The sequence below is a fragment of the Chiloscyllium plagiosum genome, unplaced genomic scaffold (assembly GCF_037043375.1).
Source record: "Chiloscyllium plagiosum isolate Xiang-an unplaced genomic scaffold, Cpla_swu_hap1 HiC_scaffold_1, whole genome shotgun sequence".
Lineage (NCBI taxonomy): Eukaryota > Metazoa > Chordata > Chondrichthyes > Orectolobiformes > Hemiscylliidae > Chiloscyllium > Chiloscyllium plagiosum.
The window spans coordinates 23,306,234-23,325,465 of record NW_028270139.1 but is presented as its reverse complement, the minus strand read 5'-3'; the positions used below and the strand labels follow the sequence as shown (position 1 = coordinate 23,325,465).

General features: G+C 38.1%; 1 protein-coding gene across 1 annotated transcript; it reads right to left on the bottom strand.

Moving 5' to 3' along the window:
• Positions 1-913: 913 nt before the first annotated feature.
• On the bottom strand, positions 914-14,021 carry rrh (retinal pigment epithelium-derived rhodopsin homolog). Its single transcript, XM_043697829.2, has 7 exons — positions 13,768-14,021; positions 13,177-13,367; positions 10,017-10,116; positions 6,251-6,404; positions 5,115-5,283; positions 4,280-4,458; positions 914-4,190 (listed from the first exon to the last, which is right to left on the bottom strand). Exons 1-7 carry the CDS (start codon positions 13,898-13,900, stop codon positions 4,070-4,072), a joined length of 1,047 nt encoding a protein of 348 aa, XP_043553764.2. The 5' UTR covers positions 13,901-14,021; the 3' UTR covers positions 914-4,069.
• Positions 14,022-19,232: the final 5,211 nt, after the last annotated feature.

Genomic DNA, 19,232 nt, shown 5'->3' with positions numbered 1-19,232 from the left:
CTGTTGGAGTAATTGTCATCTACAGATGTAAAGTTAGATTCCCTTGAGGGAAAGCAATAAAAATGTATTGAAATGGCCTAAAACCAAGCAAAGATGGAAAGGGAATAGAAAGTGAGTACTCAACTTGCAAACCAATTAATTCTGCAATCCATGAGGTACTACTGAAAGGAACAAGTGCCAGAAAAATAATTTATTCTCCAATGATTCTGTCAAAACTAAATTCTGATTATCCTGATCTTATAAAATATTAAAATTCTTCTAACTTCCTTCTTCTGTTGACTATTTCTTCATTTGTTTTCTAAATATGGCCTTTAGTAGTCTTAAATAAATTCTGTGGTCTTTCTGAAACTGGTTTAATTAATTAAATATAATTATGCTGTTTGTGTCAGAAAGGTTGTATAATTTACTTAAGATACAAATGAGCAAATTAGAAAAAGATTGAAGGAACAGTCAACAGAGGAAGAAAGTGAAAAGAATTTTGCAATATTTTGAAATATTTTGTAAGATTAGAATAGCCAGAATTTAATTTTGGGAGGAACATTTATTAAGGCCACAATTATAGAATATCATTTTAAAAGTTTTGTAAGAGAATATGTTTTAGGTCTCAAAAGGGAGAAGAGCAAGCATTTTAGCCAAGAAGAATTGGGAAAACATTCTTCTTGGCTGTAGAAAGTGGGAAATCCCCAGAAAGTAGGAAACAATGTTTCCTCCTGTACATCTGCACAGCCATTGGGAGGATCTTAGAAATCACCCCTGCAGTTTGAAGTTCTATACTGCAGCAGGAAAAATTAAACAGAACCTAGGTAGTTTAAATAAAATTGGAGAATACTCTATAAGCAGTGCAGAGATACAACATTAGCAGTTAGCAGAACTTGAAAGTTGAAAAAAGTAACACGATACAGTATTGTTTGCTATCTCATTATAAGGTTTTATTGCAAGTATATCATGCAGTACTGTTATAATACAGTTTAGAAGTTTCAAGCAACTTTAAAACAACAAAATTTAAACAGCATTCATTTCATACAGGAATACAAGCCTGAAGCCAGCTGGTTACAAACAGAATTGAGCTACGACAGATTTAAGACAGTTTTAAGGTAATTCAAGTAAATAATCAGATTAAGAAGAAATTGATGGAGAAATCATTTCTAAAAAAACTTAATATGACAGTTGGACAAAATAGAACACAGGATTAAACATCTTAGAGAAAATAATTCTTAACATTTCTAATTTAGAATTGCTTCAATATTAAATACTAAGTCTGAAGCTGAAAATGTTAAAACATTATTATATTCAATAGGTCAAATACCAGATACTAAGAGTCAGTGTCAATGCTATGGAACAGTAGAACCTCACAGACATAGACAATGCTCACTCATGACAAAAGAATGCTACATTTGCATGCCATTCCTGCAGAGAAATAAAAGGATCTAACTGATTTGATTTTCACAGAGTTTATTTATGTCAGTGGACATATTGTTAATTTTAAACTTGAAAATGCAGCATGTGTCCCTGAAGCTGAAGGAATGGAGGCTAAAGCCTATTGACCTAAAGCTATTGCTGATATAAACATTCTAACTCTGCTTTATGAGGTTCACCCACCAATCCCAATGGGTGCAGGGGAAGCTAAAAAAAACTGTGGACATGTTCTCTTTCGTGACTGTCTGCAGCTCGAGAATGAGTGATGAAGCATTTGTTGATTGGGCCACAGCAATCAAATAGCCAGTAACCTGAAACAAATCAATCAAATTGCTCAGGATCAAAAGAAGGACCAAGAATCTGTTGCCATTCATCAGGATTGATTGAAGACTGGTCAGATCAGTTGAGTGGCCATGAAGACCAATTTTAAACATCAGTAGTAGTTCATAAATAAAAACAGCTTGCTGGTATTTGACAAACTATTTCTCATTTAAGCTTCATAAGATCCTGGATAAAGTTTACCAGGGACATTTGACCTTTACCACATGTACAGTCAGGGTTTAGATGTGGTCAAGGATTTCAAAGATGGCTGAGAACTTCATAGCTGACTGTGAAACCTGTCTAGACACAGGACAGAGCAGCAACAGACACTGACCTCCATTACTTTTCCCAACACAACATAAGAATGAGTGGGAAACGACCACTTGCCTCAATATTGTTACTTATTTTTCCCAGTGGGTAGGGATAATAAAGTCATGAACTATCCACTGATGCAGTTGTCAGGGTCTTGCACAGGTGTTTGCTAGACATGGCAACCTAGCTACAGTTATGTCAGGCAATAGACCTGTTTGCCAACAGATATTCATCGGCCAGTTTGCAGCCACTTCTGGATTTTAACCTATAATCCATTTGCTGGCAAATCAATACCTAAATGGAGAAGCTAAGCATGTGGTCCTGACAATCAAATCTCCTTTGAAGAAAAGCGCTGTCTTTAATACAGCCTTGTTAACTTACTTGTCCATCCCACTACACTGTGGTTTATCATTATCAGAACAACAACTAACTGAAGACTTACATTCCTGTCCTATCAGAGTGGTTTACCCCATAGTTGAGTCCCACAGCTGGGACTATAAATATATTTGTAGAAAAAGGTAAGTTTTATGATGAGCAGCAGACCCCTCATTATATTAAAAGTCACCAGGCAAGATGGCTGCCACACATTGGCCTAGGACAACAGGGTGAAACAAGAATGGTACAGTCGTCAAATGGGACAGAAAAACAGCAACAAACATAAACAGTCCATACAGCTGAAGGAGGTGTACACAGGGACCCTGTCTCATTACAGAACAATAATTCAGTAGGACTTGATTGGAATGAACTCAAAGACGAACACCAGAAAACTAGTTGTTTGTTACCAAACACAGTCAAAATCAACAGCCATAAAGCCAAAGACTTATTAATCCTCCAAGTCTGAAAAAAAATCACATTCTCCACTGTCTAAATTTGTGGAATCAGAGACCTGGGTGGGGAAAGACAACGCAGTGTACATGAAAAAGTAGATATATACGTGGACATATAAATGCTCATGAAAATGATGCAGTTTGGGGAGGTGTTCAAAAAAGATAATGTTTCTTTGGAAATTCATGGAGATGGTGCATTACTTTCCACCCAATTGATGTTATCACGCAGTTTTTCTGCAGAGAAACAGTTAGTTTTGGCTAGGGTTCCAACAGAGACTGGAAAGGTGTACTTAACTCCTGATAGTTGTAACTATCTCTAATTAGTCAATGTTCATTGTACCGATTGCCATAATGCAATACGTGATACTTAGTTACGTAACACAGTGCCATTTCTTATTAAGACTCTCTAGTAGTCTATGTTCTATCAGTAGTAAGTAAACTGGCACTTAGATTCAGCATCCCAAAAGTATTGGTGACATTCTACCTCAACCATCAGCTGCCAGTGGTTGATAACTAAAGCCCAATGTTGTTGTGAATGTTATCTACCTGGATTCAAAATCATATGTAGTACTGAATCATAAAGTAATTGATAGACTATTAAAGCCACTTAAGGCTGGGACTGAATTTGAAATGATTACATAATTGCTGTGGGTGAACTGGTGTCAGCAGGAAGCTTGGAGTATGAATGGGGAATGTTGAAATCATCTTAGAGATACTGAGAAGCATTCACTGCTTCCTCTGGTTTAGCAAGAAAAAATGAAGTAAAAATATCTGGTTAGGCTCAGCTCTTCTTTCCAATAGTGACCTGAAAGAAAAGCCACATTTGATTTCCCACTCATGCTGTTAAAATAGGAAGGTAGGGTTAACATTGTTCCTTGCAGTTTTGGTCACTGGTAAATGAAAATAATTATGTGAGCTCTACGAAGCCAGTTGTTATGGGAGGAGTGTGTCATGTAACATGATTTGCTATGATGGAATTTTCCTCTCTTTTGAAAAAGCATAGTGAGGCAATTGATAAAAGACTTCAGCATTTTTGGGAGAAATTAGATCAAGGGAACATCTTTGATTAGATGCAGGATTCAGAAAACAGTTTAAAGTCAAGTCAAAAAATGAAGACATTGAGAAAACATTTTCCAGTTGGAAAATGAAATAAAGATGCATTAAAATAATAAGTAGATTACAATACAGCCAATTTAAATGAAAGAGTTTAATTCTGTTAAAGGTGCCTGAGAGGTGGTCATAGGCAGAGTGTGACTGATGGTTAAATCCTGTTGAGTCTGGCAGCATACCATTGCAATTATAGCCCTCCGAAACCTGAAATGAAGGAAAAAATGTGCATGAATATAATTTGGGAAAGAAATTTGCAAAAAAAATGCTCATTCTCTGAGGGAATAAACACTTACTTCTTATTTGCAATGACATAAATGCAAGGATTATAGAAAGTGGAAGACTTGGCAAAAAGTGGAGCTACAATTGCCATTGCAGGTGGAATGAATTTTGGGTCACCAAAAGAAGACCATAAGCACACAATGGAGTAAGGAGACCAAGCCACTAGGAACATCGCAATCATCATAACAGACATCTATGAAAAAACGAAAAACAAAGGATATTTCTTTTAATCATAGTAATCATTATGCTTGTGCCCATTGTGATGCATCATCAAACATAGCTTAGATTCTAGGAGCTTTTTAAATGTTTTAATTGTACCAGCCTCCACCACTTCCTCTGGCAGCTCATTCCACACATGCATCACCCTTGCATGAAAACGTTGTCCCTTAGGTTCCTTCTCACCTTGCCCCTCTCAACTTAAATCTATGCCCTCTAGTTTTGAACTCCACCACCCTGGAGGAAAGATCTTGCCTATTTACCCTATCCATTTTCCTCATGATTTTATAAGTGTCAATAAGGTCATCCCTCAGCTTCTGAAGCTCAGGGAAAATGACCCCAGGCTATTGATCCTCCTCCTATAGCTCAAACCCTCCAATCCTGGCAACATCCTTGTAAATCTTTTCTGAATACTTTCAAGTTTAACACCATCTTCCCTAAGGCAGGAGGAAAGAGATGTTGGCATAGAGAATTGAGGATGGGACTTTTAAGAATGGGGATTATAGTAGTTTCAAAGGTAGCTTAAGAATCCTGAAAAAAAACCAGACTTAGATCTCCATAAGTTTTAACTACTGTGCATTTTGTTGTCTCCAGAGACAGTGTAAGTTAACTTGGAAGGAGAAAAGGTCTTACTTTTGTTACATCAAGTTGATCTGACCAATCCAAGGTTAAATTTTCTAGAATATCGTGGTGCATAAACCTTTTCACAGTTTTTGATACATTGTAATAGCAGAAGACCATGATCGACAGTGGTACCACAAAATTAACTGCAATGACTGTTATTGTATAGGAAACAAACAACCTGCAAACAAAGACATGCAATGAATCAGACCAATTCTCAATGCTTAGTTGAAGGTGCAACGTCTCTGGGTAGATGTTTAAGCTTCACTTTGTAAGCTAACTATGTAACTCCATTTCTGCAGATTGGTGCATAAATCCACAGGTCTGAATTCAACTATTTCTGAAATTTAAGGACAATGCAGAAACTGAAAATCAATATCAAACATGTTCTCATATCTGTGATGAAAATTCAAACTGGGTAAGATGATCAAGAACAGGAACACAGAAAGGAATGCTGAATATGCGGATGCATGCTTTACAGCAACAAAAAGGGCACTCAACATAAGAGGAGGTGACAGACAGAGGAAGTGGAGGCCCCACTATTCCAGTATATTCAATGTCATTTTACATACTTAACATTTTATCCGCACACTCAAAAGCAGTGCTATCAGCTCATTTGATTATAAATTTTATTCTAAAAGTAATTTCTATCAGTAACTAAATACATCACGTTTGATAACAGTGAGGTTAACAATGCTTCCACTTGTTAGTGAATCAGACTGTAACTTCTGAAATACTCAACAGTGTTCACACAGAAATCTGGAAGTTGCTGTCCATGATTTTCCTTCAACAGTTGCACTCACAGCGCAAGAGTGTGGATTTGCCATACTTACTCTCTTTATCTTTTGTAATCAGCAGAAATATATCTGAGCATATCTATGTATCAAATGTGAGAGGGAAGGAAATGGGATGAGGAAAACTATATCATTTCATTTTTAATTGTCAAAAAAAATTTAAATCAAAAACCCCACAGTGATATTTCCCATTACATATTGCATTTATGACTTTTGATTTTCAATTTCTGAACTTGAGAATTTATTTTAGGATTTAAAAAAGTGAAACAATTAACAAGAAGTTTAATTCTGATTTGTAAATTCAAAGTTGTAATTGAAACAAATGTAAAGAAAACATAACAGAAGAAAACTTACGAGTCATTGTTCCTCCAATTGATGGTACATGTAGCTCCTGTTGGATCTGGGGCATAACTCGCCCAACCCATTATTGGCATCAGAGCCCAGAAGAGACCATTCACCCAGGCAACAGTGATCATAGTTGTATAGGTAACATTGGTCATCTTTCTTCCTGTTGGAGATATTTATTGATTAATGGACCACTTTAGCTGACTGCACACCTTCATATAGCTCAACTCTCTGCAAAACAATTATATAAATTTAAGTTTATCTGAATTGCAAGATTGAGCTACAAGTAAAGTCATTTGAATTTACTTTTACTTTGAATAATACAAATCTGCTAAACATTTTCTCTGTTAATTGTAACAAAAATGTCAACATAGTTAATGAAGTATTTGATTTTATGACACCGAGTACATAAAGGAAATCTTTGCCTAAATTGGCTTTTCACTCAAGAGAAGTAAAGGTTGCATTACATATGTTTTTTGCAAATGTTTTTCTTCAGAAGACAGTAGAAGCGGTTGTTAGGTGTGTAAGTTTATATGAAGTAAAACAAAAATATATTATGGAAAAAGGAAACTACCACTGTAATACTAGATGACTGCATGCCCATCACAGATTATGGGATCAAAGTATGCACTATTAATAAACTACACTAAGAAAAAGCATTGAAGAAATTACTTGTTCGTGATTTTCTGATTTACCACACTTTTATTATTCTGAAAAATACAATGAATTATAAAACACAATTTAAAAGGAAGTTATGTATTAAAATCATCCAAAGTTCTTACCAGGAGTGTTATGGTGCAGAATTGGACACCAACTTACATAAAGTAATCTTTGGAGAGATGACCAGAAATTTACGTAAGAGCTAGGATTTAAGGGGCAGTTAAAAGAGCAAAGGGAGACATTAAAAAATAGCTTTGGGAATTCTAGAGCTTTAAGGCCTTGGCAGCTCAAGACATGGCTACCTGTGCTTGAGTGATTAAAGTCAAGCAAGTTCAAGAGACCAGAATTCTTTTGATAGATATGTCAGACATATAGATATCTCAGTTATCAGGCTGAATAAGACCAAAGGAGTATAGGTAGGTGAAACTGTGGATGGATTTGAAAACAAGGAAGAGAATTTTAAATACAAAGCTTTGCTTAATTAGGAATCAATGTAGGTCGGTAAGGAAAGGAATGTTGGGTGAATTTTAGAACAAGGACAGAGAATTGTGTTTCACATCAAGATGATATGTCTGCCAGGAGTGCATGTAATAGTCAAGTCTGAAGATATTCTACATCAGCTTGCTTGTGGTCAACTGTACTGGTTTGGAGAAATGGTATCATATGAACTTGTATTTAGGTTTGCTCCATTTAGCGAATTTCTTGACGGAGCTGAAAACATCAAAAGGAAATAATGGTATTAACATAGTAGAAAGGATGACGAAAATTCCAGAAGTCAGGATGAAGAAACAGCTTGAATACAGATAACAGAATCATCAAGGCAAGAAGACAATTGTTGAAAGCAACCACAGAGAATCTGAAAAGACTCAGCAGGTCTGACAGTATCTTAGATTAGATTAGATTACTTACAGTGTGGAAACAGGCCCTTCGGCCCAACAAGTCCACACCGCTCCGCCGAAGCGCAACCCACCTATACCCCTAACCTAACACTACGGGCAATTTAGCATGGCCAATTCACCTGACCTGCACATCTTTGGACTGTGAGAGGAAATCAGAGCACCCGGAGGAAACCCACGCAGACACGGGGAGAACGTGCAAACTCCACACAGCCAGTCGCCTGAGGCGGGAATTGAACGCGGGTCTCTGGCGCTGTGAGGCAGCAGTGCTAACCACTGTGCCACCGTGCCGCCCAGTCTGGAGTTAATTTTTGAGTCCAGAAATACACTTCATCAGAACCTGACTATTCAGTAATACAATTGTGGAAAGATAGGTGGTTATTGAGAAGATTGAACAAAATATGAAAAAAGATGACTAAAATAGTACGAGGTGGGGAAAATCAGAGTGTCAGAGAAAACTAGCTAGTAAAATAAAAATGAAAAGCTGCTATAGAATTCTAAAACAAATGGTTAACAAAGTGAGTAATTCTTGTAGAAAGTGAGTTTAGAGATTAATTATGGCAAATAAGAAGAGGCCAGATTAATTGAATGGGTATTTTGTATTGGCCTTCACTAGAGAGAAGGAAACACAACATCAGCAACATTGGGGAATTGGTCCTTAGCAAATTGTTGGAGCTGTGGGATGACAAATTCCCATTCAGTGATAGACTTCATTTTAATATCTTAAAAGAAATGGCTCGTAAGATAGTTGATGCATTTATTTCAACTTTCCTAAATTCCTTAAATTTGGTGAAGGTTTCATTCAATTTGAAAATAGGAAATGTGACTTAGCTGTTCAAAACAATTTACAGAAAACATGCTCAAGAGATTAACATCGATCATAAGGAAGTAGTTAGACCATGAAATTATCCATTTCTGCAATGTGTAAACCATGTCTTTTAATTTTGATTATGGACTGAAATGGCAAAAGAACTATTTTAAAAGCAAGGACTTAGAAGGATTGCTGCACTTTTTGAAAGCAGCTTATCTAATTCTCATTGTAAGAGCAGTTTACACTGTTGCATATTCAAATAGTTTTGGGAGGTTATTGCAGCTGGGTTGGAACCAGGGGATGTGGACCAAGGGTGATTTTGCCAAAAGCAACTGGCCTGTGAACTGGTCCTCACTTATCAATGACAAAGGCTTTTTTTCCTGCAACAATTATGTGATTGCAGATAGCTGAAAAGCCTTGGGGGCGGCACACTGCTGCCTCACAGCGCCAAGGACCAGGGTTTAATTCCCACCTCAGGTGACTCTCTGTGTGGAGTTTGCACATTCCCCTCATGTCTGCGTGGGTTTCCTCTGGATGCTCTGGTTTCCTCCCACAATCCAAACATATGAATGCTAAACTAGCCCATTGTGTTCAGGGGTGCGTAGATTAGGTGCATTAGTCAGGGATAAATGTAGAGTAATAGGGTAGGGGAATAGATCCAGGTGGGTTGCACTTCGGAGGGTCAGTGTGGACTTGTTGGGCTGAATGGCCTGTTTCCAAACTGTAGGGATTCTATGATTCGTTAGGGTGTGAATGTACGATCAGAAATCTTTGCACTGTAGAAAGGAAGTGATGTCTTTTGGGCTACAATATAAAGTACCTAAAGTTTGAAGAAAGCCAGTTTATTGACCCTCACCAGTTGCTCTATGTGGTTGCTTTTTATAAGCAATTTTATAAGTTGTGAACCAGTTGGTCTGTGCCTCCTGCAAGCAAATGAAAAGCACCTGGAGAAGAGAGATAACAGCAAAGCGCCCTCCCAAGCCAAAAGGATCATCTCAGCAATTTCTGTGGATAGGCACCATTGAACAGCATTTCCCTCTACCCATAACACTAAAGTTTCTTTTATCTGTTTGCATGTGTGTGTAGAGCATGTTTTATTATGGGGTTAGAGCTTTATCTAATAGAGTTATATGCTGATGGTTCATTATTAATATACAGGCTGTGTTTGCATTGGCATTCAAAAGCAACTTTTTAATTATTACAAAAAAATGTACTGGATATGAAAATAACTTATTGAGTATTCTTAACTGCCCTTGACAAGATGGTTAGACATGATGTCGGCAATCTCATGGTGCTGTTCGGCAAGGAGTTCCAGGATATTGACTCAGATAAAGAATGAGAATATTAAGGAGTTCACAGCAATTGTATAGATCTTGACTGCTCTATAAAACTATCACAATAGTCTTACCTAAATCAGGCTTACTAATCATCAGGTATCGGTCAATAGCGACTACAGTAAGTAACCCAATACTTGACATCCCAAAAAAGATATTTAAAGCTGCATAAGCCTGAAAAAAACCAACCACCAATTAAAACAAATAGAGAAATACATACAATCCAATGAAGATAATTGGTGATTTTACCTAATGGTAAAAATTACCTAATGGTAACAAGGTCTCCTTACCTTACCAAAGCTATCCCCTTGCAGTATAACTCACTGAGGGAAATGTGCTACAGTACACCTCAACTGCTTACCTTGATCTCAGACACACAAATGCTTGTGATTGTAGTGTACGTTTGCACCTGGAGTTGTAATAAAAGTTCATTGAATTAGATTAGATTTTCTACAGTGTGGAAACAGGCCCTTCAACCCAACAAGTCTACACCGCCCCTCTGAAGAGAAACCCACCCAAACCCATTCCCCTACCCTATATTTACCCCTGACTAATGCACCTAACACTGTGGGCAATTTTAGCATGGCCAATTCACCTGACCTGCATATCTTTTGGATTGTGGGAGGAAACGGGAGCACCCGGAGGAAACCCACGCAGACACGGGGAGAATGTGCAAACTCCACACAGACAGGCGGGAATCGAACCCAGGTGCTGTGAGGCAGCAGTGCTAACCACTGAGCCACCGTGCCGCCAAATTGTTCAGTATTCTGTGACCTAAATCTCATAATTATGTTATGGGAGCTAATATCGGTATCACATCACAAGAGTTGAAGACCATCAGCTAACTCAGCATTTCACATGAAGGGTGAAATTTTACCTTTTACCATTTTAACCCTGCCCAGGAGTTCAACCCTGCAAGTGTGAGGTTGTCCATTTTGGAAAGACAAATAAGAATGCGGAATACAGGGTTAACGGTAGGGTTCTTAGTGAGGTGGAGGAACATAGGGATCTTGGGGTCTATGTTCATAGATCTTTGAAAGTTGCCACTCAGGTGGATAGAGCTTGTAAGAAGGCCTATGGTGTATTAGTGTTCATTAGCAGAGGGATTGAATTCAAGAGTCGTGAAGTGATGTTGCAACTGTACAGGACTTTGGTTAGGCCACTTTTGGAGTACTGTGTGCAGTTCTGGTCGTCTCACTTTAGGAAAGATGTGGAAGCTTTGGAGTGGGTGCAGAGATTTACTAGGATGTTGCCTGGAATGGAGAATAGGTCGTACGAGGATAGGTTGAGAGTGCTAGGCCTTTTCTCCTTGGAACGGAGAAGGATGAGGGGTGACTTGATAGAGGTTTATAAGATGATCAGAGGAATAGATAGAGTAGACAGTCAGAAACTTTTTCCCCGGGTACAACAGAGTGTTACAAGGGGACATAAATTTAAGGTGAAGGGTGGAAGGTATAGGGGAGATGTCAGGGGTGGGTCCTTTACCCAGAGAGTGGTGGGGGAATGGAATGCGCTGCCTGTGGGAGTGGTAGAGTCAGAATCTTTGGTGACCTTTAAGCGGCAATTGGATAGGTACATGGATGGGTGCTTAAGCTAGGACAAATGTTCGGCACAACATCGTGGGCCAAAGGGCCTGTTCTGTGCTGTATTGTTCTATGTTCTATGTTTAATTTTTTTCCTATTCTTCTACTTTAGAAGGCAATTAAACACACTCTGCTCATAATAGAAAGTAAGGAAATCTTCCAACATGCTTCTAAGTACTCCATTTTACATGAAATGCCTAGTGATCAGAGATAAGAATCAATGCCATCTTTCTCATTGTTAATTTTGTTCATTTAATCATTTCCATATGTTGGATAGTAAAAACTTTTAATATTTGGGTAGAAGACATAAGTGGAATTGAAATGCAAAAGTAAAATCCTTGTTGGTAATGAAATAAAAATAGAAAATGTTGGAATACTCAGCAGATCAGAGCAAAAAAAGCAAAGCTAACCCTTCAGCATAATGGGAAAAGATAGAGATGCAAAGGTTTATGTTGTTTTGGACAGCTGGTGCAAGCATGATGGGCCAAGTGGCCCCCTTCTGTGCCACAACACCTCTGCTTTAAGTCATTGCAGGGGCACAAAAAGGGGGAGGGGCAGAAATGAACAAAATGGCAGATATGTGACAGCATGGTTGGCTATCTGACCCAATGTTGTAAATACACAATTATGCTTTCAGTAAAGTTAAAAACACGGTGATATATATTTTCTATATTTTTAATAGTTGAAAGATAGAATGTATAATGGCAACTAACTTTATACAAGAAAAAACTGATTATAATCAGTTATTCCATTAAATTTTCAATGGTTCAACATTAATTGGAGAATAAAGCATGGTAACATCAGATTGGTCGCTTGTCATATAATCTGTCCAGTTTCCAAATGAATGTTAAGAACAGATCAGCAGGCTTGTAATGGCCATTTGAACCATAGGAAAATAGGCCTTGGGCCATTCAGTCTTTTGAGCCTGCTCCACCAATCGACAAGATTGATCTGAATGGCAACTCAACTCCATTTTCCTGTCTAATCCCTCTATCACCCTTCATGTGAAATGTTAAGATAGCTGACGGTCTTCAACTCTTGTGATGTGATGCCTATGTTAGCTCCCATAACATAAATATGAAATTTAGGTCACAGAATACTGAACAATTCAATGAACTTTTATTACAACTCCTGGTGTTTGTGTTTCTGAGGTCAAAGTAAGCAGTTGGGATGTACTGTAGCACATTTTGCTCAGTGTGTTACACTGCAAGAGGACAGGTTCAGTTTTTACCATTAGGTCATATGACATGATATGGAGATGACATCGTAAGTATGTCCCTTAAAGGTATATACTGCACATCTGTGACAAAAATAACACAATAACCTTTGGCTCCCTTGTTAATCATAATTTATCTGATTTGATAGATTTATCTGCCTTGTATGAATTCAATAACACAGCTTCCACTACTTCTTAGGAAAGTAAAAATCCACAGGCGAATGACCCTTTAGTCTAATATTGTTTCATTAATAACCCACAGAAGGTGAACGTTTTGCCCTTGTTCTTGGCAGGTGGTAGGACTAGAGAAGGAGAAAGAAGATATTGTTGCCAAACAATACTGCAGTGAGGGAATTACCATAATGAATGCATTTCACAAATACAATTGAAAATTATTTTTCCTGTCCTATTTTAACAATTTAACAGTTTACTGACCTGACAGCCTGCATGGCCAAACTTCCAGCTGCCATGCAGGTCTGAAGCAGTTGACATTGGGTAACCAATAGCACTCACCCCAATGTCAGTGAAAGCCAAGTTCGCAATAATTGCATTGGTGGCTGTGCGGAACTCCTTGAACTTAACAAACATTATTAACACTATTATGTTGCTGAGTAGACTTAACACTCCTGTAATGAAACACCATGTTACGTTTCTCATTAATGTGTCCATTGTCATCAAAGCAAACAGTACATTTTAAGACTTGTGCAGCAGTAGTTTGCCAACAACGACATCAAGCCTTAATTATTCTAAACAGGAAAAGGGAAACCAGAATTCTATCAAAGTTCTATCAAACTTCAACTCATTGCCAATATTAAAAGTTAGTGAACCATATATTTCATAAATCTGTGCAATATTTCTTATTCAATGACACAATCCATTTTTATGAAGAAAAAAATGAGTTTGGCTAATTAAGTTTCATCAATACACCTTCATAAACATTATTTGTAGACTTTTTTCATCATAACACATAACATTCCAATATTTTAACCATCACTCTATTCATACGTGCTTTTAACGATCAAGTACCTGCAGTTATCAAATAAGTTGCAACAATGTTATGCTCCCTCTGAGAGAAGACAGATTTGGATTCCATTTCAGTTGAGTCTCTGGAGGAATTGAAAGTAGCATTCCCAAAGAGGGTTTCCAAATCATCTTCCATTACAGTGGTTAAGAGATACTTAACAATTCCAAAAATAAACTGACAGAGGTTCTGTTTTTATCTATTCAAAGGTAAAATTGGGCACAAAGGTTTGTCTCCAAACCACAAAAGCTGCTGAAAGGTTTTTTTGATCAACCAGTGAAAGGAGTTTAAAATCTGGAACTCAAACTCCTTGTTACACGAACAATGAGCTCCACTGATCTGGTACTTTGCAAAGAATTACTTGAATGAGATTAAAGTCACGTGGAGGTCAGTGCACTTTTCTGCTTACAATAAATAAATTGTACTTCCAGCACCCGTCCTGAGTTGGAACATGTTTGAGGTACCTTCATGCTGAACTTCCAAAGGTTCGTTCAGGTTTTGGAAAAAGAAGTTTAAAGCAGAAGAGTCACAGAAATCATTCCATCCTGCTTATCCACATCCATTTTCAAGAAATTGTGAGCTCATCCTACAAAGAACATTTAGAAGCTTTATTTGTGAAAACCAATTGTATAAAAGTAATTACGAACCAAGTAAGAGCACCTGGTCCTACTTAATTTAGGCTACTCTGGGTTTCTCTCATATTTCAATCACTTTCATTTGTCCATTCCTGCCACTAAAGTTCCCCTCAGCTTTTCCACAGAATGATCTATTATTACATAGCATACAGGCCATTCTGCCCAATTGTTCCATGCTGGTATTTGTGCTCCATTTCAAGCCTCTTTCCATCCATTTACATCCAAGTCAATCAACATAACTCACTTATCGCTTCTCCTTCAAATGATTACCTAACTTCATCTTAAATGTAATCATATTATTTGCCTCAGCTACTTCCTATGTTATCTCCTTGCAAAATCTCACCACTCCCCAGATTGAAATCTTATTCAGAATTTCTTGTATGATATTTTGGTGGCTATTTATGTTCATAGCCCCTAGTTTTGCCCCTCCTTGCAAGTGGAAACATTCTTTTTGTGTCTCCTTGATTGAAACTTGCATAATTTTGAAATAGTTTTATTACAAATCTCACCATAATTATTTCAGGAGACAGGGGGTTTAGTCAACCATCCTTTACTGAGAGGCATAATTCAGCAAAGTGACATTCTTTATCTGCACCAAAGTAAAAGTACTGTGTACAAGTACTGTATACTCTTAAGTGTGCCAAATCAGTATTCAACGTATGTCTAGCAGAACTTCTCTGTTTTTCAATTTTATTCTTCTTACCCCTCCATAAAAACAGGAGAAATTTAAAGAAGAGCAAACCCTTTGACTTTCAAGGCTGTCCTATCTCAAATCTATATTGTTGCAGTAACATTATGTCCCTTAATTTCATGAAAGCCCAAAAATCCAACAACCTGTCTTAAATGTAGCCAGTAATTGGGTATTCTCTTAGTGAATTATAAATTTTCACAATCTGTTGACGAAATAAATTTCTCATTATCTCAGTCCTAAATGGCAGATTCCATGAAGTGAAACTGCGCTTGTGGTTTGAGATTTGCCAAATGGGAAACTCTTAGATTAGATTAGATTACTTACAGTGTGGAAACAGGCCCTTCGGCCCAACAAGTCCACACCGCCCCGCCGAAGCGCAACCCACCCAGACCCCTACATTTACCCTTACCTAACACTACGGGCAATTTAACATGGCCAATTCACCTGACCTGCACATCTTTGGACTGTGGGAGGAAACCGGAGCACCTGGAGGAAACCCACGCAGACACGGGGAGAACGTGCAAACTCCACACAGTCAGTCACCTGAACCCGGGTCTCTGGCGCTGTGAGGCAGCAGTGCTAACCACTGTGCCACCGTGCCGCCCAGTTCAGCAGTTGCTTTGAGAAGTCCCTTATATTTATTTTATGTTTCAATGATATCATTTCTCATTCATCTAAAATCCAGGGAATATATACCTAATCTACTGAACCCCTCTTCATAGGTCAATCATCTCATTCCAGGAATATCACGTGAAGTGGTATTGCACTGCCTCTAATGCAAGGATGTTCTTCTTTGGGAAACAACACCAAAACTACACACAGAAGTCCAAGTGGGTCTAGCAATGATCGGATGCTACTGTTCATAGTTAATACCCTCCAAATCAAGCAATATCCTGGAAAATCATTTCTGTACCATCTCCAAAGCCTCCACATCTTTCTAGCAGTGTGCTAACCAGAACAATATGCAATATTTCAAATGTGTCCTGACTAAAGTTCTACACAGTTGCAACATGGCTTACCAATTTCTATACTCTTTGCCTCAGCTGATGAAGGCAAGCATGCCACATGCCTTCTTCATCACCTTATCCACTTGTGTTGGCACTTTCAAGGATCTGCAGTTTTTTGAGAAGACTTGTAGCTCAGGTTGAGGTTTAGGTTGTAAGTTTGCTCACTGAGCTGGTAGGTTTGTTCTCAGATGTTTCATCACCATGCTAGGTGAACCTCCGGTGAAGCATTGGTGTTCTGTCCCACTTTCTAATTATGTGTCTTGGTCTATTAAGATGGTTAATATAATTTCAGGGGTTGGTAAATGGGGTCCAAATTGATGTGTTTATCAATGGAATTCTGGTTTGAATGCTAGGCCTCCAGGAATTCCCATGCTTGCCTCTGTTTAGCTTGTCTTAGTGTTATCCCAGTCGAAGCGGCGTTCTTCTTCATCTGTAAGGATACTAGTGATAGCTGGCCATGTCTTTTAGTGGTTAGCTTTCTGACTATCTGTCCATTGTAATGTTTGTTGCAGTCTTTGCAGGGTATTTTATAAATGACATTTGATTGGCTGGTTGTTGGTATTGGGTCCATTAGGTTCAGCTGTTTCAGTGTCAACTTAGGTTTGTGGGCTACCATGATGCCAAGAGGTCAGAATAGTCTGATAGTCATTTCTGAGATGTCTTTGATGGATGGTAGTGTGGACCTGTACACCTAGATCACTCTGTATGGTAATGCTTCTAAGGGTTCTGCCATTTGCTGTATACTACCCTCCTACATTGTCTATGTCCTTTTGAAGTTCAACATTATCCTCATAATGTGTCCATGTTCTGTATCCTCCATTTGAAAATTGTGACCAGTATACCAGTCTATGTCATTAATATATATCAGAGAAAGGGTGCCAACACTGACCCCTGGGAAACTCAATGATATATCTTTTAACAAACTGGGAAATATTTATTTCAGCCACTACTTTTAGTTTCCTGTCACACAGTAATTTTGTATCCACATTGCTACTGTTATTTCTATTCTATGAGGCATAACCTTGCTGACAAATCTGTTTTAGGGCATTGCATTAAACCTCTTTTAGAATCCATATACATCACTTCAACAGCATTGTCCTCATCAACACTTTCTTACCTAATCAAAAACCTGTAGAATGTTTGTTAAACCTGATTTTTCCTTGAAATATTCATGCTGGATTTTCTTAATGAACTCACATTTCCAGAAGTAATGATTAATTTTGTCCCAAATTATTGTTTCTAGCAGTTTTCCGCATCACTGAAGTTAAACTGACTAATATGTCATAATGTACACCATGGAAACAGATTCTTCGGTCCAACTTGTCCATGCTGACCAGATATTCTAACTAATCTAGTCCCATTTGCAAGCACTTGGTCCATATCCCTCTAAACCCTTTCTATTCATATACCCATCCAGATGCCTTTTAAATGTTGTAATTGTACCAGCCTCCACCCATTGCTGGAATTATCTTCACATTTTGTTTGAACAAGGATGCAACATTTGCTAGTCTCCAATCACAGAGTCTTCGGTCCAACTCGTCCGTGCCAACCAGACATTCCAGTTTGACCTAGTCCCATTTGAGAGCATTCGGCCCACATCCCTCTAAACCCTTTGCATTCATATACCCACCCAGATGTCTTTGTAATCAGACCTGCCTCCACCAGTTCCTCTGGCAGCTCACACCATACGTACACCATTCTCTGAGTGAAAAAGTTATCCCCTGGTCCTTTTTAAATCTTCCCCCTCTCACCTTTAACTTATGCCCTCTAATTTTGGACACCCGCAAGAAAAAGGACCTTGGCTATTCACCCTATCCATGAACCCCATGATTTTATAAACTTTTAAATGGTCACCCCTCAGCCTCCAAAGTTCCGGAGAGAAAAGCCCCAGCCTATCCAGCCTTTACCAATAACTCAAACCTTCTGACCCTGGCAACATCCTTGCAAATCTTTTCAGCTCTCCCCCCAAGATTAACAACCTCCTTCCTATAGAACAATGACAAGAATTATACAGTATTCTAAAAGTGGCCTCACCAATGACCCATACAGCTGCAAGATGGCGTCCCAAATTATTTTGTATTTAGCTAACTAGTTTTCACCGTCTTAGATTTTAAATTATGCAATCACTTAATGGGCCTATTCCCATCCCAGCATATCCTTTTGTTTATATGCTCATACAATATTTTACTATTTTGGCTTTTCTTCCTTGACAATTTTGTAGTTTCAATGAATTTGCCATATTTTCCTTAAACCTTTCTTTTTTGTCCTTGTCAAATTCTGATCGTAGTGTCAAAGTACTTTGTGTCATCCATTTTTTACCTTCAGTTTTTCCCTTGGTATTTTATTCATTCATGTTACCTCATCAATGCTTGTTCTTTTTAGTGGAATATATTTTAATGGCTTCTCAGTGGATATTATTTCATATGCTTCTCACTGCTATTCCATTGCCTTGTGTGCCCATGTTGTTGCTGTGAGCTGCTGCAATGCCTCTTGTCAATAGCATATGAGCCCAGGTGCACTGGCAGTGCAGGGAATGTTTAAACTAGTGGATGGGATACCAAACAAGTGAGCTGTTTTCTGGATGACAGTGAACTTCTTGAATTCGTCTTTGGCAGTTGCACTCATCCAGGCAAATATTCTAACACACACATCGGAGGAGTCAGGAGAATTAGATATTGCAAAATTTCTATTCTCTGGCCAACTTTTGTGATTATCTGATCTCAAAATATATATTACAGTCATTAGTCCTTGATGTTTTCCTACTTTAATTTCCTTACTGCAGTTCATTCCTTATTACAGTATTGGATTAGAAAGGAGTCCACTGCATAATGTACAAATTTATCTACCTTGTTTAGCCAATTTACTAGTGTAATTAAAGTCCCTTTTAAAATTTTTTTTACTAATCTTGCTACTATTTGTTCCTGTACCTGTTAGAGGCAGTTTCCAGTCTTATCACTGATCCTTTTTTAATCTCTACTCGCAGTTTCACTGGTTGCTTTGTTTTTTGTGCTGCCATTACCTCTAATAAATTAACTCTTGCATCGTCTAAACTGTCTAAATATAAGACTCCTCAACATTTAGTTCCCAGTGTTAGTCCATATAAAGGAGTGAAGAAGGGCTTATACCCGAACCGTCGA